Genomic DNA, 26,485 nt, shown 5'->3' on the forward strand with positions numbered 1-26,485 from the left:
GTAATCCCAGCACATTGGCCAATCCTCCAGCCTCGATCTCGGGACTACAGTACAGGCATGCACCACCCAGCCCCCACTAATATTTTTATTTTTGTTTTTTTAGTAGAGACAGTTTTGCTATGTTGACCGACTTGGTCTCGACCTCTTGGGCTCAAGCCATACTCCTGCCTCAGCTTCGGGACTACAGGCCTGCACCACCCTGCGTTTTGCTATGTTTCCCACGCTGATCTTGACCTCCTGGGCTCACTCAATGATTTGAACCCGGGAAGCAGAGGTTGCATTGAGCTGACATCACACCACTGCACTCCAGCTTGGGAGACAGAGCAAGATTGTCAAATAAATAGGGAAAGAAAGAAAGAAAGAAAGAAAGAAAGAAAGAAAGAAAGAAAGAAAGAAAGAAAGAGAGAGAGAGAGAGGAAGGAAGGAAGGAAGGAAGGAAGGAAGGAAGGAAGGAAGGAAGGAAGGAAGAAAGGAAGGGAAGGAAGGGAGGAAGGAAGGGAAAGAAAGAAAGAATGGAGGGAAGAAAGAAAGAGAGAGAAAGACCAGGTGACTCTCCATAAGAACAGTAAGCTTTTTGGTATTTTTACTTACCCTCGTCCCATCTCATGCTCCCAGCTTGGTTCTGTTCATTGCTGATGAAATACAGATAGGATTGGCGAGAACTGGTAGATGGCTGGCTGTTGATCATGAAAATGTCAGACCTGATATAGTCCTCCTTGGAAAGGCCCTTTCTAGGGGCTGATACTCTGTGTCGGTGGTGCTGTGGGACAATGACATAATGCTGACCATTAAGCCAGGGGAACATGGGTCCACATATGGTGGCAATCCACGAGGCTGCCGAGTGGCCATTGCAGCCCTTGAGGTTTTAGAAGAAAACCTTGCTGAAACTGCAGAAAAAAAATGGGTATTCTCTTGAGAAATGAACCCATGAAGCTACCTTCTGATGTTGTAACTGCAGTAAGAGGAAAATGATTATTTTATTTATTCATTTATTTATTTTATTGAGTCAGAGGTTCACTCTGGTTGCCCAGGCTGGAGTGCAATGCCACGATCTTGGCTCACTGCAACCTCTGCCTCCTGGGTTAAAGGGATTCTCCTGCCTCAGCCTCCTGAGTAGCTGGGATTACAGGCATGTGCCCCTATGCCCGGCTAAGTTTTGTATTTTTAGTAGAGACGGGGTTTCACCATGTTGGCCAAGCTGGTCTTGAACTCCTGACCTCAGCTGATGCACCTGCTTCGGCCTCCCAAAATGTTGGGGTTACAGGCGTGAGCCACTCTGCCCAGGAGGAAAAGAATTATTAAATGCTATTGTTATTCAAGACAGCAAAGATTGTGATGCTTGGAAGGTGTGTCTATGACTTCGAGATTATGGATTTCTGGCCAAGCCAATCCATTGTGACATCACCAGTTTTTGCCTCTGCTAGTGGTCAAGAAGGATGAGATTCGAGAGTCCAGTGACATCAATAACAAGACCATCTTGTCATTCTGAGGGTAGCAGCCGTTTTCAGTGGTCCCTGGGAGCCGACTAGAGACAGGTGGTCCTGTAAAAGCTCTGCTCTAAATGTAGGCACATTCCACTCACATGTGTCTTCAAAACCTTTTTCTGGAATATATGTTGTTTTCAGTTGATACATAATAGAATAGTGTTTATGAAGCTGCCTTTTGCTTTGTAACATAAGTAAGAGAATGTAAAGGCATCTACATTCAGTGAAAGTGTTTTGATATGCAGAACATGGCTGGGTGCAGTGGTTCATGCGTGTAATCCTAGCATTTTGGGAGGGCCAGGTGGGCAGATCACTTGAGGTCAGGAGTTTGAGACCAGCCTGGCCAACACAGAGAAACCCCATCTCTACTAAAAATACAAAAATTAGCTAGGTGAGGTGGTGGGTGCCTGTAGTCCTAGCTACATGGGAGGCTGAGACAGGAGAATCCCTCGAACCCGAGAGGCAGATGTTGCAGTGAGTTGAGATAGTGCCACTGCACTCAAGCCTAGGTCACACAGTGAGAATCCCTTTGGAAAACAAAAGAAAAAAAGGTACAGAACATTTCCATCACCACAATGCTATTCCTTGTGCTACTCATTTTTAGTAATACTCACTCTCCTCCCATCCACCATCCCTAACCCCTGGCAACCACTAATCTGTTTTCCACTTCTACAATTTGGTCTTTTCTAGAATGTTGTACAAATGAAATCTTATCGTATATCACGTTTTAAGGGCTTATTCCACTCAGTATAATTCCCTGGAGATTCATCCAAGATATTAATATCTGTGTATCAATAGTTCATTGTTGCTGTTGTTGCTGTTGAGACAGAGTGTCACTCTGTCGCTCAGGCTGGAGTGCAGTGGCATGATCTCGGCTCACTGCAACCTCCGCCTCCCTGGTTCAAGTGATTTTCCTACCTCAGTCTCCCGAGTAGCTGTGACTACAGGCATGCACCACCACATCCTGGTAATTTTTGTATTAGTCATAGAGACGGGGTTTCAACATATTGGCAAGGATGGTCTTGAACTCTTGACGTCATGATCTGCCCGCCTCGGCCTCCCAAAGTGCTGGGATAACAAGGTAAGCCACTGTACCTGGCCAATAGTTCGTTTTTATTACTGAGTAGTATTCCATGGTATGGATGTACCACAGTTCAACCATTCGCTTATTGTAGGACATATTGATTATTTCCAGCTTTTGGCTATTATAAGTAAGCTGCTATGAACAATTATGTACAAGTTTCTGGATGGGCATACATTTTAACTTCTCTGAAGTGTAATTGTTGAATTGTATGGTCACTGCATGTTTAGTTTTATAAGAAACTACCAAACTGCTTTCCAGAGTGGCTGTAAGATTTTACCTTCCCAGCAGCACTTAATGAGGTGTCCAGTTTCTCTGCATCCTTGTCACCATTTCGTGTTGTCACTATGTCTTTTATTTTAGCTGTTATAATAAGTGTATAGTGATACCTCATCATGGTCTTAACTTACATTTAGTGAAGGAAATGAGTGTTGAACATCTTTTCATGTGCTTATTTGCTTATTTCCTCTTCAGTGAAATATATGTTCACATCTTTTCATGATTTTCTAATTGGATTATTTGTTTATATTTTTTACCATTGAGGTTTTTTATTATTATTATTTTATTATTATTATTCTTGAGACAGAGTCTTGCTCTGTTACCCAGGCTGCAGTGCAGTGGCACAATCTTGGCTCTCTCCAATTTCCGCCTCCCAGGTTCTAGCAATTCTCATGTATCAGCCTCCCGAGCAGCTGGGATTACGGGCACGCATCATCATGCCTGTCTAATTTTTGTATTTTTAGTAGAGATGGGTTTTTGCCACATTGCCCAGGCTGTTCTTGAACTCCTGACCTCAAGGGATCTGCCCTCCATCCACCTCGACCTTTCAAAGTGCTGGGATTACAAGCATGAGCCACCATGCTCAGCCTACCATTGAGTTTTGAGAGTACTATACATATCCATTATGTATTCTGGATGTGAGTCCTTTCTTGGATATGTGGTTTGCAAATATTTTCTCCTAGTCAAGATCCTGTTTTTTCATCCTTTTAACAGGGTTTCTTGCAGAGCACAAGTTTTAAATTGGGAGAAATCTAATTTATTTGTTTTCCTTATGGATTATGCTTTTTGAACCGTTCACTATGCCCTAGATCTCAGATGTTTCTCCTATGCTTTCTCGTAAAAGTTTTTTCTTAGTTTTATATTTTAGATTTAAATCTATTATCCACTTGAGTTGTTTTCTTTGTATAAAGGTTGAAGATTAGGTCATGTTTTTATTGGCCTATGGCTCTGCAACTGCTCCAGCACCATTTGTTAAGCAGACGATCCTTCCTTCTTTTCGTCTCTTTGTAAAAAATCAGTGTGGGGCTATTTCTAGTTTCTCTATCTTGTTCCAGTGATCTATGTGTCTATTCTTCTCCCAATACTACACGGTCTTGATTCCTGTAGCTATATAAGAAATATTGAAATGTGGTAGAGCCATTCCTCCCACCTTATTCTTCTTTTCCAAAAATTGTCTTAGCTACATATATATATTTTGAGATGCAGTCTGACTTGTGTTGCCCAAGCTGGAGCGCAATTGGGTGATCTTGGCTCACTGCAACCTCTGCCTCCCGGGTTCAAGTGATTCTCCTGTCTCAGCCTCCCGAGTAGCTGGGATTTCAGCTGCGTGCCACCACACCTGGCTAATTTTTGTATTTGAAGTAGAGATGGGGTTTCGTCATGTTGGCCCGGCTGATCTCAACTTCTGACCTCAAGTGATCCGCCTGTCTCAGCCTCCGAAAGTGCTGGGATTACAGGAGTAAGCAACCACACCCAGTGTTGTCTAAGCTATTGAAAATTTGTTACAGCAGCAATCAAAAATGAATAGACACAGAAACATTTATTAGTGAAACAAAATAGAAAGTCAAGAAACAGACTAATCTATATGTAAACTTCAGCATGCATTGCCAAACAGTGGGCAACAGATGAGTTGTATAATAAACGATTGCTTGACAAGTGTGTATCCATTTCAAAAAATAAAGATTAAATCCTTACTTTAAACCACGTAAAATAATAAATTCTAAAAATTCAGTGACTTAAATGTGAAAACGTGACGTCATAAAGAACTAGATGACAATTTAGGAAAATATCACAGTGTAAGACATCTTGAGTTGGCATAGGCACTTCCTGACATTACGCCAAGGCTATGAACAATGAATCTGACGTAGTTAAAGATGTAAACATTAAAGTATCATCTAAGTCAAAAGACACCATAAACAGCTGTTTAAAAAGGCAAATATTGGGGAAAATGGTGAAGCATCCGCAATAAGTTAACAGTAACCATCTCTAATATACAACAAAGCTTTTGCATATCAATAAGAGAAACTGGAACAACCCAATGAAAAATGCATTCAGGCATGGCACTACTTCACCGTATAGCAGAAAAGTATTACAAAATAGAAAGCATGAAATGAAAATAATAAAGGAAATAGAGAATAGATCCCAGAAGTTTCAACGTTCATCTGATAGAAGTTCCAAAGATAGGCCAGGTGCAGTGGCTCCTGCCTGTAATCCCAGCACTTTGGGAGGCCGAGGTGGGCGGATCACCTGAGGTCATGAGTCTGAGACCAGCCTGGCCAATGTGGTGAAACCCCGTCTCTACTAAAAATACAAAAATTAGCCGGGCAGGATTGTGCATGTCTGTAATCCTAGCTACTAGTGGTGCTGAGGCAGGAGGATCACTAGGACCTGGGAGGCGGAGGTTGCAGTGAGCCGAGATCGTAGCACTGCACTCCAGCCTGGGCAACAGAGCGAGATTCCGTCTCAAAAAAAAAAAAAAGGAAGTTCCAGAGGTAGAGAATAGAAAGACCGGGCCTGGTGCCATGGCTCACGCCTTTAATCCCAGCACTTTGGGAGGCCAAGGCAGGCAGATCACCTGAGGTCAGGAGTTTGAGACCAGCCTGGCCAACATGGTGAAACCATGTTAGCCCAGTGTGGTGGTGCATGCCTGTAACCCCAGCTACTTAGGAGGCTGGGGCAGGAGAATCACTTGAACCTGGGAGGCAGAGTTTGCAGGGAGGTGAGATCACACTATTCTACTTCAGCCTGGGCATCAATAGTGAAACTGGCTTTAAAAAAAATGGCCGGGCACTGTGGCTCACACCTGTAATCCCGGCACTTTGAGAGGCTGATGCGGGCAGCTCACCTGAGGTCAGGAGTTCAAGACCAGCCTGGCCAACATGATGAAACCCCGTCTCTACTAAAAATACAAAAATTCGCCTGACAAAGTGTCACATGCCTGTGGTCCCAACTACTCAAGGGGCTGAGGCAGTAGAATTGCTTGGACTTAGGAGGCAGAGCTGCAGTGAGCCAAAATCAAGTCACTGCACTCCAGCCTGGGCAAAAGAGCAGGACTCTGTCTCAAATAAATAAATAAAAAGAAAACCTATTGGATAGATTGGATATGAAGACATTAACTGCTCAAATAAATAATTCAGTGGAATAGGTTGGATATTAAAACTGATATAGTTGAAAAAGCAATTACTGAGCTGAGGAAACGAGCGTATAGAATTCATAAAAGTAATCGGTAATGGATAGAGATGAAGTAAATGAAAGAAAAGTTAATTAATAGGGAGGACAGAAGAATAAATGTCAAAACACATCTAATAGTAGCCTTATAAGAAGAGAATATAGTCATTAAAAAGGAGAGTGTACTTAAAAAAGTAATGAATGAGAATTTCTCAGATTTAGATGAATGTCTTAAGATTTAAAGGGATCGTCATACACACACACATACACACACACAGGAACAGTGAAGTGAAAAATTGTGAAAGACAAAGAAAAAATATTTTTAAAATGATCAGAGAGAAATAGCGGGTTACATAAAAAGGAAAAATATTTAAACCTTCATCGGATCTCTCAAACACCACACTGGAGGCAAAGATACAATGGTGCAATAACTCCAAAGTGTTGAACGAAAGGAATTCTTTTTCTTTTTTTTGAGACAGAGTCTCGCTTTGTTACTCAGGCTGGAGTGCAGTGGCGTGATCTCGGCTCACTGCAACTTCTGCCTCCCAGTTTCAAGCGATTCTCCTCCTCAGCCACCTGAGTAGCTGGGGCTTCAGGCACACAGCACCATGCCCGGCTAATTTTTGTACTTTTAGTAGAGATGGGGTTTTGCCATGTTGGCCAGGTGGATCTTGAACTCCCGACCTGAAGTGATCTGCCTGCCTTGGCCTCCCAATATGCTGGGATTGTAAGGATAAGCCACTGAGCCCAGCAAAAGAAAGGATTTTTTACATCGGGTGGAGTAAGGAAATGTCAGGCATATAACACTTCAGGAGACTGAAGACACAGGGAAATGTTAAAGCAAACAAGTATTTATTGCATTTATTAAAGACTGTAAGGAAGGGCCAGCTGCAGTGGCTCATGCCTGTAATCCCAGCACTTTGGGAGGCTGAGGCAGGTGGATCACCTCAGGTCAGGAAGTTTGAGACTAGCCTGGCCAACATGGTGAAACCCCATCTCTACCAAAAATACAAAAATTAGCTGGGTGTGGGAGCAGGCACGTGTAATCCCAGCTACTCGGGAGGCTGAGGCAGAAGAATCGCTTGACCCTGGGAGGTGAAAGTTGCATTGAGGTGAGATTGAGCTATTGCACAGCAGCCTGGGCGATGAGAGGAAAACTGCATCTTAAAAAAAAAAAAAAAAAAGATCTTTCCCAGGTAGCTGAGCTGAGCTGAAAAGCAGTTGGGCTTGAGGAGACCCTTTCCAGCCCCTTCCCATCTACTCTCCCTGATTCCCACGGTTACGGTCATTATCAAAATCATTCCCCTGGAGGTCTGCAGCCCGTTTATTACACGTGAAAGGTGAGAGGGTGACGTTGAAACCTAGAAAGAAAGAAAATGTTTATTCCTTAAGAGACAAGCTTAGGCCTGGCACACTGGCTCATTTCTGTAGTACCAGCACTTTGGCAGGCTGAGGATGGAGGAAAATTTAAGGCCAGGAGCTCAAGAGGAGCCTGTGCAACATAGAGAGACCCCCGTATCTACAAAATATAAAATAATATTAGTTGGGCATGGTGGCACCTTCCTGTAGCCTCAGCTACTCCAGAGGCTGGGCAGGAGGATTGCTTGAACCCAGGACTTCGAGGCCACAGTGAGGTATGATTGCACTACTGCACTCTAGCCTAGGTGACAGAGTGAGACTGACTCAAAAAAAAAGAAAGAAAGACAAGCCAAGAGAAGGAAGGTAGGGTTGGTGGGGGTGTGCTGGGATGCCACGGAGACAGCTGGACTCATCAGAACAGACATCTAAGGGAGGGAAACGTGCAGGATCCAGGTATGAGCTCCACTGTGGCTAGTCCCTGCCCTCAGCCCTGACAGGATACAGAAGAGCAGAACACCCAGAAGCTGCCTTGTGATCTTTCCCTGCATAAAAGGAAAATGTGGGGTACTTTCTGCAGCCTAAGAAGTAGCCAAAGCAGGAAAAGGGATGCTCATGTGTCCCCAGACTTCTCTGTACCAAGAATTTTCTGTTACCTAGTTTAGTCATGGCCTCATAGTTTAGCTTCATATACACATAGATGATTTTCTCCCAGGCTTTCATCTTTTCGCACTCTTTCTTAGAGAAGTATTTGGCAATATCATCGAAGACCTAGAAAAAAAAAAGGAATTCTGGCAGGACTCAGCTAGGCATGTCTGCCATTCAGCTGGAGCCACTTCCTGTGTGCTGGATCTGGGAAGTGGGGATGATAATCCATCCTGGTTGATGCCATGGCTAACTGACAGAACATGGGGACCTTCCCTAGCTTCTCCCCTGCCACACAGTAGGGCTTCAGTGCTGCTGGCTGGCTCTCTTCTCACCTTGCAGAATGGAGTCAGAGTTACCAAATGTAGAGCAAGGTCAGAGACTTGTCTCCAGGGATGCTAGGTGATGACAGAGCGAGGATGGGAGGCTCCCAAGGGTCCAAATCTCCCCTGAGACCCTGCTCCTTGTCCCCAGTATCTCTGTCCTCCCCTCCTCAGAAATCTGATCACCCCACACTGTCCCCTGGGCCACTGCTCTGCCCCCTCCAGGTCACCTCACCTTTTGCACCGTCTCTGGTATTTGAGAAACAAACCTGGGTCTCCTTGCAAAGGCGTCGTCTCCATTCATGGCACTGGGAGCAGTCTGACCTGCAAGAGAAACAGCCTGAGTCTTTCCAGCTGCAGGACCTTTGGTCCAGTGGAGGGAGAAATCTGTGAAGGCCGGCCACACTCAGTCACCTGGGATCAGGTGCCGCATTTCTCCATTCGGGGCTTATCTGTCCCTGAGTAATGACATGGGGAGAAGTCAGATGAAAACAGGGAACCAGGGGTCTCTGGGAGAAGTATCGATAGGGGATGACAGGTTTCCTATGGGCAAAGCAGCCTTGAGTCTTTGGGAGGGGGTTGGCTAATGTTGTTAGCAGTTTCCCTGGAGCTAGGCTTACCCTGAAAGATGTACAGACCCTTGTTGGGGAGGCAGGGACATGACTGTGTAATTTTATTCAGTGGGGGCATGCTGACACCCCCACTCAATAAATAAAGGAAGGGAAGTTAGTCCCAGAGATAACGTGGTCTCTTTGGTGATGGATCTGATCAGGCAGAGGGATGGGGGGTTCTGTTCTGTTGAAGAGAATTGAGCATGGCTAATATAAATGGGTTTAGAGGCTATTACTGGGTTACTTGTAAATTTTTAGAAGGAAGGAAGCTAGAATTTCTGAGACTACAAGAGCCTGCCATCACTTAGAGAGAATGTGGAGCATTTCAAGATGCAGCAGTCAGCCAGGCATAGTGGCTCATGCCTGTAATCCCAGCACTTTGGGAGGCCAAGTGGTGCAGATTGCTTGAGCCCAAGACGAGCGTGGGAAACACAGCAAAATCCCCGTGTCTACAAAAAATACAAAAAATTAGCTGGGGGTGTAGGCGCAGGCCTGTGACATTGCAGCACTTTGGGAGGCCAAGGTGGGCAGATCGCTTGAGCCCAGGAGGTCAAAACTAGCTTGGTCAATATAGCGAAACCATCTCTATTGAAAGAAAGAAAGAGAAAGACAGAAAGACAGAGAAAGAAAGAAAGAAAGAAAGAAAGAAAGAAAGAAAGAAAGAAAGAAAGAAAGAAAGAAAGAGAAAGAAAGAAAGAAGGAAGGAAGGAAGGGAGGAAAGAAAGGAAAGAAAGAAAGAAAAAGAAAGAAAGAAAGAGAAAGAAAGAAAGACGAAAGAAAGAAAGAAAGAAAGAAAGAAAGAAAGAAAGAAAGAAAGAAAGAAACAACAGCAAAAAAAACATTAGCAGGGGCCAGTGATCCGCACCTGTAGTCCTGAGGCCGAAGCAAGAGGATCGCTTGAGCCCAGGAGGAATGATTTGAGTGGGTTTTTTTTTTTTTTTTGAGACAGGGTCTCACTCTGTTGCCCAGGCTGGGGTGCAGTGGTGTGATCTTGGCTCACTGCAACCTCTGTCTCCTGGGTTCAAGCGATCCGCCACCTGTGGCCTCCAAAAGAGCAGGAATTACAAGCGTGAGCCACCGCACCTGGCCCAATTTTCTTAGGTTACTAGAGAGTTCCTAGTAAAAATCCCGTACCTGAAAAAGTGAGAAACTGACAGGAAGGATTTGAGGTGGTGACCTGCCTCATATACACTACTTATTAAAACTGGATAACAAATGCACCGCGGAGGAGGGGAGGGATAGGAAGAATGGAAAAAGAAAATCAGCACATGCTTACTCTGATTTTGGAAGTATCGAAAAAGAGAGAAAGTCTGAGCATACGTACTCTGAACTTAAAGTAGCCAATCCCAGGGGATGCTTTAGGTGGGAAAATCAGTCTTCGCCCTGCACCCGCCCCCGCTCCCCCACCCCCACGCCTCCTTTGGGAAAGTTCTGTCCCTGGAGCCTGAACTGATAGACACCACATCAGCTTCGCTTATCCCGCCTACTCTTCTGACTTCTGATTGGCCAGATGGAGTTCACTAACTGCCCTGATTAGTCCATCATCCTTGGGCAGTGACATTGCAGAACATTGTCTCCTCCTCCAGCCACATTTTGTCACCACTGCGACAAAGTGGGTGGTCCTCGGGCACTGTCAGGAGATTTTGATCTCTCTGAAGACCTCCCTGGATCTTAGGTTAAAAATCTGTATTCTAGTCTGAATCGTGGGAAGAAAAAAATAGTCGATCTGTGGTTTTTCTACTTGAAAGACACAATGTTTTCTAAACTAGCACATTTGTGGAGGTTTGCTGTACTTAGTCGTGGAGTTCATATTTCACTGGCTTCTACATCTCTTGGAACTAAAAATACCGTCCAAGGCCCTCCAACCTCTGATTACATTTTTGAAAGGGAATCTAAGTATGGTGCGCACAATTACCATCCTTTACCTGTAGCCCTGGAGAGAGGAAAAGGTATTTACTTATGGGATGTGATTGTAGTGTTGGTTAAATCCGCCTTGGCCAATCCTCCCGCCTCGTTCTCCGGATTACAGGCGTGAACCACCTCACCCCCACTCATATTTTTATTTTTGTTTTTTAGTAGAGACGGTTTTGCTGTGTTGACCAGGTTTGTCTCGACCTCCTGTGCTCAAGCGATCCTCCCACCTCGGCCTCGGGAATACAGGCATGCACCGCCCTGCCCAGGCTTTTTTTTTTTTTTTTTTTTTTTTTTTTTTTAGTAGAAACCGGGTTTTGCTATCTTGGCCAGGCTGGCCTTAACCTCCTAGGCTCAAGCAATCCCCCCACCTCAGCTTCGGGACTACAGGCTCACACCAACCCGCCCCCACTAAAATTTTAATTTTTCTAGTAGAGATAGTTTTGCCATGTTGTCTAGACTGGTCTCGACCTCCTGGGCTCAAGCCATCCTCCTGCCTCAGCCTCGGGACTATAGGCCTGCACCACCCTGGCTTTTGCTATGTTTCCCAGGCCGGTCTCGACCTCCTGGGCTCACTCAATTATTTGAACCCGGGAAGCAGAGGTTGCATTGAGCTGAGATTACACCACTGCACTCCAGCCTGGGCAGCAGAGTAAGACTGCCTGAAAAGAAAAAAAGAGAAAGGAAAGAAAGAAGAGAAAAGAAAAAGAAAGAAAGAAACAAAGAAAGAAAGAGAAGAAAGAAAGAAAGAAAGGAAGGAAGGAAGGAAGGAAGGAAGGAAGGAAGGAAGGAAGGAAGAAAGAAAGAAAGAAAGAAAGAAAGAAAGAAAGAAAGAAAGAAAGAAAGAAAGAAAGAGAAAGGAAGGAAGGAAGGAAAGAAAAAGAAAGCAAGTGAGCAACAAAGAAAGAAAGAGAGAGAAAAACCAGCTGAATCTCTGTAAGAACAGTAAGCTTTGCGGAATTTTAACTTACCCTCATCCCATCTCATGCTCCCAGCTTGGTTCTGTTTATTGCCACTGAAATACAGAGAAGATTGGCCAGAACTGGCAGATGGCTGGCTGTTGATCATGAAAATGTCAGACCTGATATAGTCCTCCTTGAAAAGGCCCTTTCTGGGGGCTGATACTCTGTCTGCGATGCTGTGGGATGATGACATAATGCTGACCATTAAGCCAGGGGAACATGGGTCCACATAGGGTAGCAATCCACTAGGCTGCTGAGTGGCCATTGCAGTCCTTGAGGTTTTAGAAGAAGAAAACCTTGCTGAAAATGCAGAAAAAAATGGGTATTCTCTTGAGAAATGAACCCATGAAGCTACCTTCTGATGGTGTGACTGCCGTAAGAGGAAAAGAATTATTTATTTGTTTGTTTATTTATTTATTTTGAGTCAGAAGTTCACTCACGCAATGGCATGATCTTGGCTCACTGCAATCTCCGTCTCTTCGGTTCAAGCGATTCTCCTGCCTCAGCCTCCTGAGTAGCTGAGTTTACAGGCACGGGCCACTATGCCTGGCTAATTTTTGTGTTTTTAGTAGAGACAGGGTTTCACCATGTTAGCCAGGCTGGTCTCGAACCCCTGACCTCAGGTGATCCACCTGCCTAGGCTTCCCAAAGTGCTGGGATTACAGGCGTGAGCCACCATGCCCGGCGAGGAAAGGAATTATTAAACGCTATTGTTATTAAAGGAACCAAAGATCGTGATGCTTGGAAGGTGTGTGTAAGACTTCAAGATAATGGACTTCTAGTGCCCACTTCAGCAGCACATATACTAAAACTGGAATGATACAGAGAAGATTAGCATGGCCCCTACGCAAGGATGACACGAGATAATGAACTTCTGGCCAAGCCAACCCATGGTGACATCATCAGGTTTGTGCCTCCACTGGTGATCAAGAAGGATGAGATTCGAGAGTCCATTGAAATCATTAACAAGACCATCAAGAGTCTTTCTGAGGGTAGCAGCTGTTTTCAGTGGTCGCTGCTGGAGACAGGTGGTCCCGTAAAACCTCGACTCTTAATGTGGGCACATTCCACTCCTATGTGTCTTCAAAACCTTTTTCTGGAATGTATGCTTTTTTTCAGTTAATACATAATAAAACAACATTTATGAACGTGCCTTTTGCTTCGTAACATAAGAGAATGTAATGGCATCTATATTCAGTGAAAGTGTTTTGATGTGCATGTGTACTTTCTAAGGTGAAACACATATACAGACAACCTTTAAATCACGTCCTTCAGTATACTTTATATATGTTTTTATAATTTCCTTGCTGGCGTAAATGTTTTGTATTTGAAAAAGTTATCTCTGTGGTATTACATAAAAGGCATCATCTTGTGAAGTCAAATCATTGTTATCATTGACTTTTAGGAAGGATGAATGGTTAATCATATGTAAAACACCAATATTAAGTAAACTTCTTATTGGCCAATGCCCGAATGTATTCTATGGATGTCATTACTTTGAATTAAGAATTAATGTTTAAAATTCCTAAACCGTTTTGAGTGCTTGATTATAATTTATAAAAAAAAAAATGTTTATTTTTAATATTTCTTTAAATTTAAAATAAAGCTTATATTTCAGAAAAAAAAAGATGCAGAATATGGCCAGGTGCAGTGGTTCATGCCTGTAATTGCAGCACATTGGTAGGCCAAGGTAGGCAGATCACGTGAGGTCAGGAGTTTGAGACAAGCGTGGCGAACATGGTGAAACCCCGTCTCCACTAAAAATACAAAAATTAGCCAGGCATGGTGGCACGTGCCTGTAGTCCCAGCTACATGGGAGTCTGAGACAGGAGAATGGCTCAAACCTGGGACGCAGACGTTGCAGTGAGCTGAGATCCTGCCACTTCACTCCAGCCTGGGTGACAAAGTGAGACACTGTCTTGGAATTAAAAAAAAAAAAGTACACACCATTTCCATCACCACAAGGCTATCCCTTGTGCTCTCACTTTTAGCAATATCCACTCTCTTCCCATCCACCATCCCCAACCCCTGGCAACCACTAATCTGTTTTTCGTTTCTATAATTTTGTCTTTTCTAGAATGCCGTACAAATGAAATCCTATAGTATATAACATTTTAGAGGCTTATTTCACTCAGCATAATTCCCTGGAGATTCATCCAAGATATAAACATTTGTGTAACAATAGTTCATATTTTTGTTGTTCTTGAGACAGAGTCTCACTATGTCGCCCAGGCTGGAGTGCAGTGGTGTGATCTTGGCTCACTGCAAACTCCGCCTCCCAGATTCAAGCGATTCAGGTGCCTCAGCCTCCCGAGTAGCTGGGACTACAGGTGCATGTCACCACGCCCAGCTAATTTTTGTATCATTAGTAGAGATGGGGTTTCACCATATTGGCCATGCTGGTCTCGAACTCCTGACCTCATGATCTGCCTGCCTCAGCCTCCCAAAGTGCTGGGATTACAGGTGTGAGCCACCACACACAGCCAATATTCCATTTTTATTACTGACTAGTATTCCAGGGGATGGATGTATCACAGCTTGACCATTCACTTATTGTAGGACATATTGATTATTTCCAGCTTTTGGCTATTACAAGTAAAGCTGCTATGAACAATTATGTACAAGTTTCTGGATGAGCATAAATTTTAATTTCTCTGAAGTGTAATTGTTGAATTGTATGGTCATTGCATGTTTAGTTTTATAAGAAACTACCAAACTGCTTTCCAGAATGGCTGTAAAATTTTACCTTCCCAGCAGCATTTAATGAGGTGTCCATTTTCTCTACATCCTTGTCACCATTTGGTGTTGTCGCTATGTCTTTTATTTTAGCTGTTGTAATAAGTGTGTAGTGATACCTCACCGTGGTCTTAATTTGTATCTAGTGAAGCAAATTAGTGTTGAACATCTTTTCATGTACTTATTTGCTTATTTCCTCTTCAGTGAAATGTATGTTCATATCTTTTCATAATTTTCTAATTGGATTATTTGTTTGTTTGTTTTTCCCGATGTTTTGTTTTGTTTTTGAGACGGAGTCTTGCTCTGTTACCCAGGCTGGAATGCAGTGGCATGATCTTGGCTCACTCCAATCTCCACTTCCCAGGTTCAAGCGATTCTCGTGTCTCAGCCTCCCACATAGCTGGGATTACAGGAGCGAGCCATCATGCCTGTCTAATTTTAGTATTTTTAGTAGAGATGGGCTTTGTTGCCCAGGCTGGTCTCGAACTCCTGGCCTCAAGGGATCTACCCTCCATCCACCTCCACCTCCAAAGTGCTGGGATTACAAGCGTGAGCTACCACGCCCGGCCTACCATTGAGTTTTGAGGGTAGTATACATATCCATTATATATTCTGGATGTGAGTCCTCTGTTGGATACGTGGTTTGCAAATATTTTCTCCCAGTTTATACCCTGTTTTTTCATCCTTTAAACATGGTTTCTTGCAGAGCAAAAGTTTTAAATTGGATGAAATCTAATTTATATTTTCCTTATGGATTATGTTTTTTGAACTGTTCACTATGCCCTAGATCTCAGACATTTCTCCTATGTTTTCTTGTGAAAGTTTTTTTTTTGTTTTATATTTTACATTTAAATCTGTGATTCACTTGAGTTTTTTTTTTGTTTTTGTTTTTGTTTTGTATAAAGGTCTTTTTGTTTGGGCTATGAATATGCAACTGCTCCAGCACCATTTGTTAAGCTGACGATCCTTCCTTCTTTTTGTCTCTTTGTAAAAAATCAGTGTGGGGCTATTTCTACGTTCTTATCTAGGTTCTCTGTTTTGTTCCAGTGATCTACGTGTCTATTCTTCTCCCAATACTACAGTCTTGATTCCTGTAGCTATATAAGAAGTATTCAAATATGGTAGAGCCATTCCTCCCACCTTATTCTTCTTTTTCAAAACTTGTCTTAGCTACATATATATTTTTTGAGATGGAGTCTCACTTTAGTCGCCCAGGTTGGAGTGCAGTGGGGCGATCTCGGCTCACTTCTCTCTCTGCCTCCCATGTTCAAGGGATTCTCCTGTCTCAGCCTCCCGAGTAGCTGGGATTACAGGCGGGCACCACCACACCCGGCTAATTTTTGTATTTTTAGTAGAAACGGGGTTTTGCTGTGTTGGCCAGGCTGGTCTTGAACTGCTGACCTCAAGGGATCCGCCCACCTAGGCCACCCAAAGTGCTGGGATTACAGGCATGAGCCCCCAGGCCCAGCATTGTCTTAACTATTGCCAATTTGTTACAGCAACAATAGAAAGTGAATACACATAGAAACAGATTTATTAGCGAAACAAAATAGAAAATCAAGAAACAGACTAATTTATTGCAGACTTCAGCATGCATTTCCAAACACTGGGCAAAAGATGGGTTGTATAATAAATTATTGCTTGACAAGTGTCTATCCATTTGAAAAAATAAAGATTAAATCCTTACTTTAAACCACATAAAATAATAAATTCTATAAATTCAGTGACTTATATGTGAAAACATGAAGTCATAAAGAACTAGATGAAAATTTAGAAAAATATTACAGTGTAAGAAAGACATCTTGAGTTGGCAGAGGCACTTCCTGACATTACACCAAGGCTATGAACAATGAATCTGACATAGTTAAAGATGTAAAAGTTAAACTATCATCTAAGTCAAAAGACACCATAAACAACTGTTTTAAAAGGCAAATTTTGGGAAAAATGGTGAAGGATCCTCAATAAATTAAAAGTAACCATCTCTAATATATAACAAAGCTTTTGCCTATCAATAAGAGAAACTGGAACAACCCTATGAAAAAATGTGTTCAGGCATGGCACTACTTCACCGTATAGTGGAGAAGGATTACAAAATAGAAAGTATGAAATGAAAATAATAAAGGAAATGGAGACTAGATCCCAGAAGTTTCAACATTCATCCAGTAGAAGTTCCAAAGGTAGAGAACAAAAAGACTGGACTGGGCGCCGTGGCTCACGCCTGTAATCCCAGCACTTTGAGAGGTCGAGGCAGGCATATCACCTGAGGTGAGGATTGGAGACCAGCCTGGCCAACATGGTGAAACCCCATCTCTACTAAAAATACAAAAATTGGCCCAGTGTGGTGGTGGGTGCCTGAAATCGCAGCTACTTGGGGGGCTGAGGCAGGAGAATCACTTGAACCCAGGAGGCAGAGATTGCAGTGAGCTGCAGTTGTGTCACTGCACTCCAGCCTGGGTGACAGAGCAAAACTCCGTCTCAAAAAAAAAAAAAAAAAATATATATATATATATGTATATATACATACATACATAAAGACTGGAGAGAAGGCAGTACTTGAAGAAATAATGTTCTAGAACTTTCTCAACTAAACAAAGACATGAATCTTCACCTGAATAGAGCCACCTAGTTCTGAGCTTGATTAACACACATGTGCACACACACACATGCATGCACCCCTCCTCTGCCCCCCCACACACACACCCTAGGAGTAAAATTTCTAAGATAAAGATAAAATCCTGAAAGGTCCCAGAGAGAAAGAGAGAAGAGAAAATACAATGAAGAAGTTTTTCAAGGAGCCGATTAAAGATAACTTTGGGCCAGGCGCGTTGGCTCACGCCTGTAGTCCCAGCATTTGGGAGGCCGAGAGAGGAGGACTGCTTGAGCTCAGGAGTTCGAGACCAGCCTGGCCAACAAGGCGAAACCCATCTCTACAAAAAATACAACAATTAGCCAGGTGTGGTGCCACGTGCCTGTAGTCCCAGCTACCTGGGAGGCTGAGGCAGGAGAATCGCTTGAGTCCAGGAGGTGTAGATTGCTGTGAGCCAAGATGGTGCCACTGCATTCCAGCCTGGGTGACAGAGCCAGACACTGTCTTGAAAAAACAAAATGAGAACAAAAACAAACAAACAAAAATGTTGAACCTAGATATCTGTATACAGCCAGGATAATCCAGAATAAGGGAAAAAATATTTCAGAAAATTCACCACACATATATCCTTCAGAAAAAATTATTGGTATACAGTTCTATGAGAAGGGAAAACTAAATTTAGGAGGAAGGAGGTGATTTCAATAAGCAACGGTGAGGAGAAAAATAGTAACATGTATTGAAAAGTGTAAACTTTAGATTGTAAATTTAAAAAATTACAGTCTTGAACTAAAATTCCCGGTGCTATAAACTCGGAAGATGGTAGGAGGGACAGCAAAGAAAAGAGAAGTTCTTTTGGTGTTCAAGGAAAGGATACAGATGCTAATGAATGATAGAATGTGGTGGTGCACGCCTGTAACCCGAGCTACTCAGGAGGCTGGGGCAAGAGAATCACTCGAACCTGGGAGGCGGAGGTTGCACTGAGGTGAGATCACACCATTGCACTCCAGCCGGGGAAACAAGAGTGAAACTCTGTCTTAAAAAAAAGAAAAGAAAAGAAAAGTAAAAAAGGACAGGCACGGTGGCTCACGCCTGTAATCCCAGCACTTTGTGAGGCTGAGGCAGGCGGATCACCTGAGGTCAGGAATTCGAGACCAGCCTGGCCAACAAGGGGAAACCACGTCTATACTAAAAATACAAAAATTAGCCTGGCATGGTGTCACATGCCTGTGGTTCCAGCTACCCAAGAAGCTGAGGCAGGAGAATTGCTTGGACTCGGGATGCAGAGGTTCAGTGAGCCCACATCGCGCCACTGCACTCCAGCCTGGGCGACAGAGCAAGACTCCGTCTCGAATGAATGAATGAATGAATAAATGAATAAATAAATAAATAATAAATAAATAAATAAATAAATAGAAAAACCTATTGGATTGATTGGCTATGAAAACATTAACTGCTCAAATAAATAATTCAGTGGAATAGGTTGGATATTAAAACTGATAGAGTTGAAAAAGCAGTTACTGAGCTGAGGAAATGCGTCTAAAGAATTCATAAAAGTAATCGGTAATGGATAGAGAAGAAGTAAATGGAAGAAAAGTTAATTAATAGGGAGGACAGAAGAATAAATGTCAAAACACATCTAATAGTAGCCTTATAAGAAGAGAATATAGTCATTAAAAAGAGAGTGTACTTAAATAAGTAATGAATGGGAATTTCTCAGGTTTAGAAAAATGATTTAAGATTTAAAAGTATTAGAGTACACACACACAGGAACAGTGAAATGTAAAATTGTGAAAGACAAGAAAAAAATATTTTAAAAACGATCAGAGAGAAATAGCAGGTTACTTACAGAGGAAAAATAACTAAACTGACATCAAGTCTCTCAAACACCACACTGGAGGCAAGGATACAATGGTGTAATAATGCCAAAGTGTTGAAAGAAGGATTTTTTTGTTTTGTTTTTTTTTGAGACAGAGTCTCACTTTGTCACCCAGGCTGGAGTGCAGTGGCATGATCTCAGCTCACTGCAACCTCTGCCTCCTGGGTTCAAGCAAATCTCCTCCTCAGCCTCCTGGGTAGCTGGGGCTACAGGTGCACACCCCCACACCCGGCTAATTTTTGTACTTTTAGTGGAGATGTAGTTTCGCCATGTTGGCCAGGCTGGTCTTGAACTCCTGACCTCAGGTTATCTGCCCGCCTCGGCCTCCCAAAGTGCTGGAATAACAGGCATAAGCCACTGCACCTGACGAAAGAAAGGAATTTTTATATCGGGTGGAGTAAGGAAATGTCAGGCATATAACACTTCAGGAGACTGAAGACACAGGGAAATGTTAAAGCAAACAAGTATTTATTTCACTTATTAAAGACTGTAAGGAAGGGCCAGCTGCAGTGGCTCATGCCTGTAATCCCAGGACTTTGGGAGCCCGAGGCAAGAGGATTGGTTGAGCCCAGGAGTTCAAGACCAGTCTGGGCAACAAGGCAAAACCCCGTCTCTACAAAAAATAGAAAAATCTGCCAGGCACATCAAGTTCCTGGGTCTGTAGAGAATTTAAAAAAAAGATAGCTGGATTTAGTGGTGCGTACCTGTAGTCCCAGCTACTCGGGAGGCTGGGGCAGGAAGATTGCTTGGGACCTGGAGTTTGAGGCTGCAGTGAGCTAGGATTTGGTCACTGCACTCCAGCCTGAGTGACAGAGTGAGACTTTGTCTCTGAAAATAACAAAAAAGATCGTAAGGACGACTTTACTCAGAGGCGGGACTACTGTGATAGGCACAGGGACCACTGCAATGGGGTCTTGCGGTGGGAGAGTGACATTGGGATCGACTTCAACTCCACCAAGGGCAGGTGGGGATTTGTAGTCAAGGAGTAGGAGCCGGGGGTCAGAAGATGGGAAATTACTTGGAGGAAACCTCAGGTGCAGGGGGATTCTGGCTAAACTGACTTGATAGGACTTTTGGTGAAACAGGCTAAATGGGCAGAGTCCCTGGATGAAGGACAGAGCCCGAGGTTGGGACCTAGTCAGAAACAGGACTCAGAGGAGCCCCACTCAAGTTTGGTCAAAGGAGAGTGTCTCTGTCTGAAAGCAAAAGCAAGAAAGTCAACAGCAGTAAAATGAATGGGTCACAAAGGAGAATTTTTGTGCATTGCTAAGCAGGACTCTGCTTTAACCATTGTGAAAGTTGATTATGTGAAGTGAGTCATTCTTAGTTGTTTTTAAGTTCTTATTTGCAGAAGAAACCTTCAGGTACTATGCTCCAGAGAGAATAGGTTGTAACATGTAACATGATTTTTGTTTTGTTTTGTTTTTGAGATGGAGTCTCACTATATTGCCAGGCTAGAGTGAAGTGGCTCCTTCTCCTCTCACTGCAACCTCTGGCTCCCGGGTTCAAGCGATTCTCCTGCCTGAGCCTCCCGAGTAGCTGAGACTACAGGCTCGTGCCACCACTCCCGGCTAATTTTTTGTATTTTTAGTAGAGACGGGGTTTCACCGTGTTAACCAGGATGGTGTTGATCTCCTGACCTCGTGATCCGCCCTCCTCAGCCCCCTAAAGTGCTGGGATTACAGGGGTGCGCCACCGGGCGTGGCCAACGTGTTTCTTATCACGCTTCAAGTCTGTGTTGATGTTGATGCCAGAGAGGTATAACGAGGCATGCCTGACCCCCACTTCCGGTCATGGCCTGAAACCCTCTCTCCAGTTAAATTTTAAAAGAGCCCTGGCTTAGGAGGACGTCTATTCAGATGGTTGGGGGCAGGGGACTTAGGATTTTATTTTTGATTTACAAGTCCTATAAGATAAAAGTGCATAAATTTTAAGGAACAAGTCTCGTGCCTGATGTATGGACCACACAAAAAGTTCACCAAACTGTCCAATGCCATAACCAGAGACATTTGAACGACAAATCAGGATGAGAAGTTGATGTTTCCACAGTGTAGTCAGCTTTTCCCAAGATGTCAGAATTACTCTTCATATCATAATGAGACTCTTACCCCCTGAATGTCTACATTTTTCACTTAACAGAACCTGACCCCCAAATCCTTTCCTTCACCTAGTGGCCCCTTTTATAGAGTTGGCACTCTACTTTAATTCAACCCAGTCCTAAAATGCTTCTCAAAGACTGCAAGAGGTCTCATTCAATTGCCCCATAGTGTTGTGATTTGTTTAGCTGGTGGCCCCTAGGCTTGGGATCTTGGTTCAAAACCATCGTACAAACTAAATTTATTGTACAATTGCTAATTATAGCTGGGTGCAGTGGCTTATGCCTGTAATCCCAGCACTTTGGGATGCCAAGGCAGGCAGACCACTTGAGGTCAGGAGTTGGACACCAGCCTGGCCAACATGGTGAAACCCCGTCTCTACTAAAAATACAAAAATTAGCTGGGCGTGGTGGTGGGCACCTGTAATCCCAGCTACTCGAGAGGCTGAGGCACAAGAATCACTTGAACCTGAGAGGTGGAGGTTGCAGTGAGCAACCTTGCTTACTACATTGGCTGGATCGCACCACTGCACTCCAGCCTGGGCAACAGAGTGAGACTCCATCTCAGAAAACAAAAACAAAAACCTAATAAATGCAGTTAGGAAATTATCTTAAAACACAAAATCCCCGTTTTTTTAGACTGGTTATTTAAAAGATAAAGAAAAACAGATCAACATGTTAAGAAAACCTATTTCAAACCTAGAGGAGTAGACTCACCCTGCTTCAGTGCACCCTTGACACTAATGTTCGGTTTTTAGAAAAACTGATAAAAAATTTCTTTTCAATCCCACCAATCTGATCATATATAAGACTCCCTTCCCAAGGCTCATCCTTCGTAAACCCTCAACAACTTGCCTAGAAAGTCCATCGTTTTCCTTCCTTCCTTCCTTCCTTCCTTCCTTCCTTCCTTCCTTCCTTCCTTCCTTCCTTTCTTTCCTTCCTTCTTTCTTTCTTTTCTTTCTTTCTTTTTTTGAGACGGTCTCCCTCTGTTGCCCAGGCTGGAGTGTAGTGGCCTGATCTCAGCCCACTGCAACCTCCCTGCCTCGCGCTCCCGTGATTCGCCTGCCTCAGCCTGCCGAGTGCCTGGGATTGCAGGCACGCGCTGCCACGCCTGGCTGGTTTTTGGGTTTTCAGTGGAGACGGAGTTTCGCCGTGTTGGCCAGGCTGGTCTCCAACTCCTGACCTCGAGTCATCTGCCCGCCTCGGCCTCCCGAAGTGCTGGGATTACAGACGGAGTCTCGCTCACTCAATGCTCAGTGTTGCCCAGGCTGGAGTGCAGTGGCGTGATCTCGGTTCGCTACAACCTCCACCTCCCAGCCACCTGCCTTGGCCTCCCAAAGCGCTAAGATTACAACCTCTGCCCGGCCGCCACCCGGTCTAGGAAGTGAGGAGCATCTCTGCCCGGCCGCCCATCGTCTGGGATGTGAGGAGCATCTCTGCCTGGCCGCCACCCCGTTTGGGAAGTGAGGAGCGCCTCTGCCTGGCCGCTGTGCAACCTTCCAAGTGCGAAGTGACAGCCTTTCTGCAGGTGTACCCAACAGCTCCGAAGAGACAGCGACCATCGAGAACCGGCCATGATGACGATGGTGGTTTCGTCGAAAAGAAAAGGGGGAAATATGGGGAAAAGAAAGAGAGATCAGATTGTTACTGTGTCTGTGTAGAAAGAAGTAGACATAGGAGACTCCATTTTGTTCTGTACTAAGAAAAATTCTTCTGCCTTGGTGTGCTGTTAATCTATAACCTTACCCCCAACCGCGTGCTCTCTGAAACGTGCTGTGTCAACTCAGGGTGAAATGGATTAAGGGCTGTGAAAGATGTGCTTTGTTAAACAGATGCTTGAAGGCAGCATGCTCGTTAAGAGTCATCACCACTCCCTAATCTCAAGTACCCAGGGACACAAACACTGCGGAAGGCCTCAGGGACCTCTGCCTAGGAAAGCCAGAGACCTTTGTTCATGTGTTTATCTGCTGACCTTCCCTCCACTATTATCCTATGACCCTGCCACATCCTCCTCTCGGAGAAACACCCAAGAATGATCAATAAATACTAAGGGAAAAAATAAAATAAAATAAAATAAAAAATCAATCAATAAAAAAAAGTCCATCTTTTTTTTACCTCCTGTCTTAGTCCTATATTTTTCATTTTTATATTGGACTCCAATCCAAGTACTAGTAAAATGTTAGAGGAAAGGGAAAAACTGAGGAAAGGACTGTTAAGCAAAAAAGGTCCAGGGAAATTCCCAGCCTATCAAGACTGCAAAACACACTAAAATTAGGAGAGGCACTGTCAGGAAGGTATGCTCTAGAGATCAAGTCAAGAATGTGGCTATGTTTGCTAGTGCTGAAGAGATTAGGCACGTGACTCAAGGAGCTCTTCCACTATGCTCAGCCATAGCTGGTAACAGAAATGATATTACCTTGGAAAGATACAAAAGGACTTGCTGGTCTAAAGGTGTGAATCACTATGACATACATTCTGAGAGGAGGGCTATGGGACAAGAGGGGAGAGCTTCAAGCTACAGAGGATTATTGTGAGTCCTTGAAACCAAATGGAATTTGTCCTGCTGGATTTCAAAATGGTTGGAAGCAGTGACTCCTTCCTGTCTTCCAGTTTCTCCCATTTGAAATGGAAATATCTGAAACTACTATCCTACACCTGTCCCGCCACTGTATTTTTGGAACAGATAACTTGCTTTCTAGTATCACAAATTCACAGCAAAAGAATTTTGCCCAGGATGTTTCATAACCAGAGTCTCACCCATATCTGTTTTAGATGAGGAGACTTGGTACTTTTGAGCTGATCTTATATGGATAAGATGTTGGACGTCAGCTAATGTTGCACGGTTTGAGACATTTGAGGATTTGGGGATGAGGTGCATGTATTTTGCATGTGGGAGAGATGTGAATCCTTGGGGGCCAGAGGGCAGGCTATGGTAGATTGAACAACGCCCCTCCAAAAGATATCCACATAGTAACCCCTGGAACCTGTGAGTGTTAGCTTACAACAAAAAAACTGATTATGTTGGCCAGGTGTGGTGGCTCACGCCTGTAATCCCAGCACTTTGGGAGGCCGAGGCGGGTGGGTCACGAGGTCAGGAGTTCAAGACCAGCCTGGCCATGATGGTGAAACCCAGTCTCTACTGAAAATACAAAAATGTGTTGGGCATGGTGGCGGGCACCTGCAATCCCAGGTACTCAGGAGGCTGAGGCAGAGAATTGCTTGAACCCGGGAGGCAGGGGTTGCAGTGAGCCAAGATCACGCCACTGCACTCCAGCCTGGGTGACAGAGTGAGACTCCGTCTCAAAAAAAAAAAAAAGTAATTATGTTAAAGATCCTGAGATGGGGAGATTCTCCTGGATTGTCTGGGTGGGCCCTAAATATAATAATGAGTGTCTTTATCAGATTGAGGCAGGGAGATCTGACACAGACAGAAGAGAAGAAGGTAGTATGACTGCCATGGTTTGAATGTCCCCACCAAAACTTGTGTTGAAATTTAATTGCCATTGTAACAATATTAAGAGGTGGGGCTGTTAGGAAGTGATTAATGCCATTATCATAAGAGTGGATTAGTTATCACGAGACTGGGTTTGTTATAAAAGGGAGCTTAGCCACATTTTCTCTGTCTGTCTCCTGCACTTGCTTTTGCCTTTCATCCTTCCATCATGGCACAACCCTCACCAGATGCCAGCGCCATGCTCTTGGACTCCTAGCCTCTAGAACTGTATACCAAATAAACTTCTATCCTTTATAAATTACCCAGTTTGTGTTATTCCATTATAGTAACAGAAAACAAACGAAGGCAATGACCATGGAGATAGAGATTAGAGCGATGCAGCCACGTATTAGTCTGTTCACACACTGCTATAAAGAACTGCCCGAGACTGGGTAATTTATAAAGCAAAGAGATTTAACTGACTCACAGTTCCGCATGGCTGGGGAGGCCTCAGGAAACAATTCGTGGCCAAAGGTGAAGAGGAAGCAAAGACTTTCTTCACACGGTAGCAGGAGACAGAAGTGCAAGCAGGGGAAATGCCAGACGCTTATAAAACCATCAGATCTCATGAGAACTCACTGTCACAAAAACAGCATGGGGAAAACCACCCCCATTCGAGATGAGATTTGGGTGGGGACACAGAGCCAACCCATATCAAGCCACAAGCCAAGAAATGCTGGCAATCACCGGAAGCGGGAAGAGGCAAGGAACAGGTTCTTTCCTAGAGCCTCTGGAGGGCTACAGCCCTGCTGACAACTTGATTTCAACTCAGTGAAACTGATTTCAGATTTCTGGGCTCCAGAATTGTGAGAGAATAAACTGATGCTGTTTATGCCACAAAGTTTGTGGTAATTTGTTACAGCAGCCAGAGGGAATTTGGGGTGATTGTAAGGAGTCATGTAAATTATGTTAAAGAACCTTTGCAGCTGTAAGATGCATTCATTCATTCAACAAATAGTCGAGGCAATATAGAAGGGTAATTAAAAGCACTGACTTTGAGGCCGGGCGTGGGGTGGTTCACTCCTGTAATCCCAGTGTTTTGGGAAGCCAAGGCAGGAGGATTGCCTGAGGCCAGCAGTTCCTTCCAGATCAGCGGGGGCAACATAGCAAGACTCCATCTCTTAAAAAATTATTTTAATTAAAAATAAATAAATACATAAATAAAAGCACAGACTTTGGACTCCATTCATCTTGGGGGTGAATCCCAGCTCTGTCACTCACTGACTATGTGATCTCGAGCAGACTGCTTAATTCTCTGAGCCTCAGTCTCAACATCTGCACACTGGGGATGCTAATAGCATTTAACTCAAGAGAAGGTTGTGAAAACGAATGGGAAGATGCACATAAAGGGCTTTGTGCTGGGCTCAAGGGCCATTGCCCTGTCCCTGCCCTAAGAGAGCTTGCTGTCATCCTGGGAGGATCTTAGAGACATCAGGGCTGTAGATGGAAAGCCCGGAGAGGAACGGGGACTTGTTGGAGGTACTAGGGATGGGGGTAGCGGAAACTTCTTAGACAAATTGACTTATGAGCTCCCTGTTGAACACAGTGGGCCCCAATTACATACTCTTTTTAATACTATTATTATAAATATTATTAATGTCAATGGGTAAAATATATTTCTGCTTCTTTGGTCTTTTAGAAAAAAATATATAGAAGTGTAGACGTGTTTTTTTTTTGTTTAAATTTCTTTTTTAAAAAATGTTTTATAGAGATGGGGGTCTCACTATGTATCCCAGATTGTTCTGGAATTCCGGTCCACAAGTGATCCTTCCACCTCCTGCCTCAGCCTCTCAAAGTGTTGGGATTACAGGCATGAGCCACTGGGACTGGCTCATTGAAATTTTTCTTTCTTTCTCTTTCTCTCTCTCTCTCTTTTTA

The 26,485-nt window shown here is 43.8% G+C and overlaps 1 protein-coding gene and 1 pseudogene across 1 annotated transcript in view; one reads left to right on the plus strand and one right to left on the minus strand.

Annotated features, from left to right (window-relative positions):
* The window catches only part of LOC129475302 (uncharacterized), a 177,343-nt gene that overhangs the window by 53,435 nt on the left and 97,423 nt on the right, over positions 1-26,485 (minus strand). Inside the window, exons 2-5 of the mRNA XM_055267422.1 lie at positions 8,572-8,660; positions 8,025-8,139; positions 7,274-7,373; positions 592-746 (exon numbers count right to left, since the gene is read on the minus strand). Coding sequence (XP_055123397.1) covers positions 592-746; positions 7,274-7,373; positions 8,025-8,139; positions 8,572-8,640 — 439 coding nt within the window. The 5' untranslated portion in view covers positions 8,641-8,660. The remainder of the gene's footprint in view (positions 1-591; positions 747-7,273; positions 7,374-8,024; positions 8,140-8,571; positions 8,661-26,485) is intronic.
* LOC129476530 (uncharacterized) lies at positions 12,602-12,696 on the plus strand (annotated as a pseudogene).

This window comes from Symphalangus syndactylus, chromosome X (assembly GCF_028878055.3).
Source record: "Symphalangus syndactylus isolate Jambi chromosome X, NHGRI_mSymSyn1-v2.1_pri, whole genome shotgun sequence".
NCBI lineage: Eukaryota > Metazoa > Chordata > Mammalia > Primates > Hylobatidae > Symphalangus > Symphalangus syndactylus.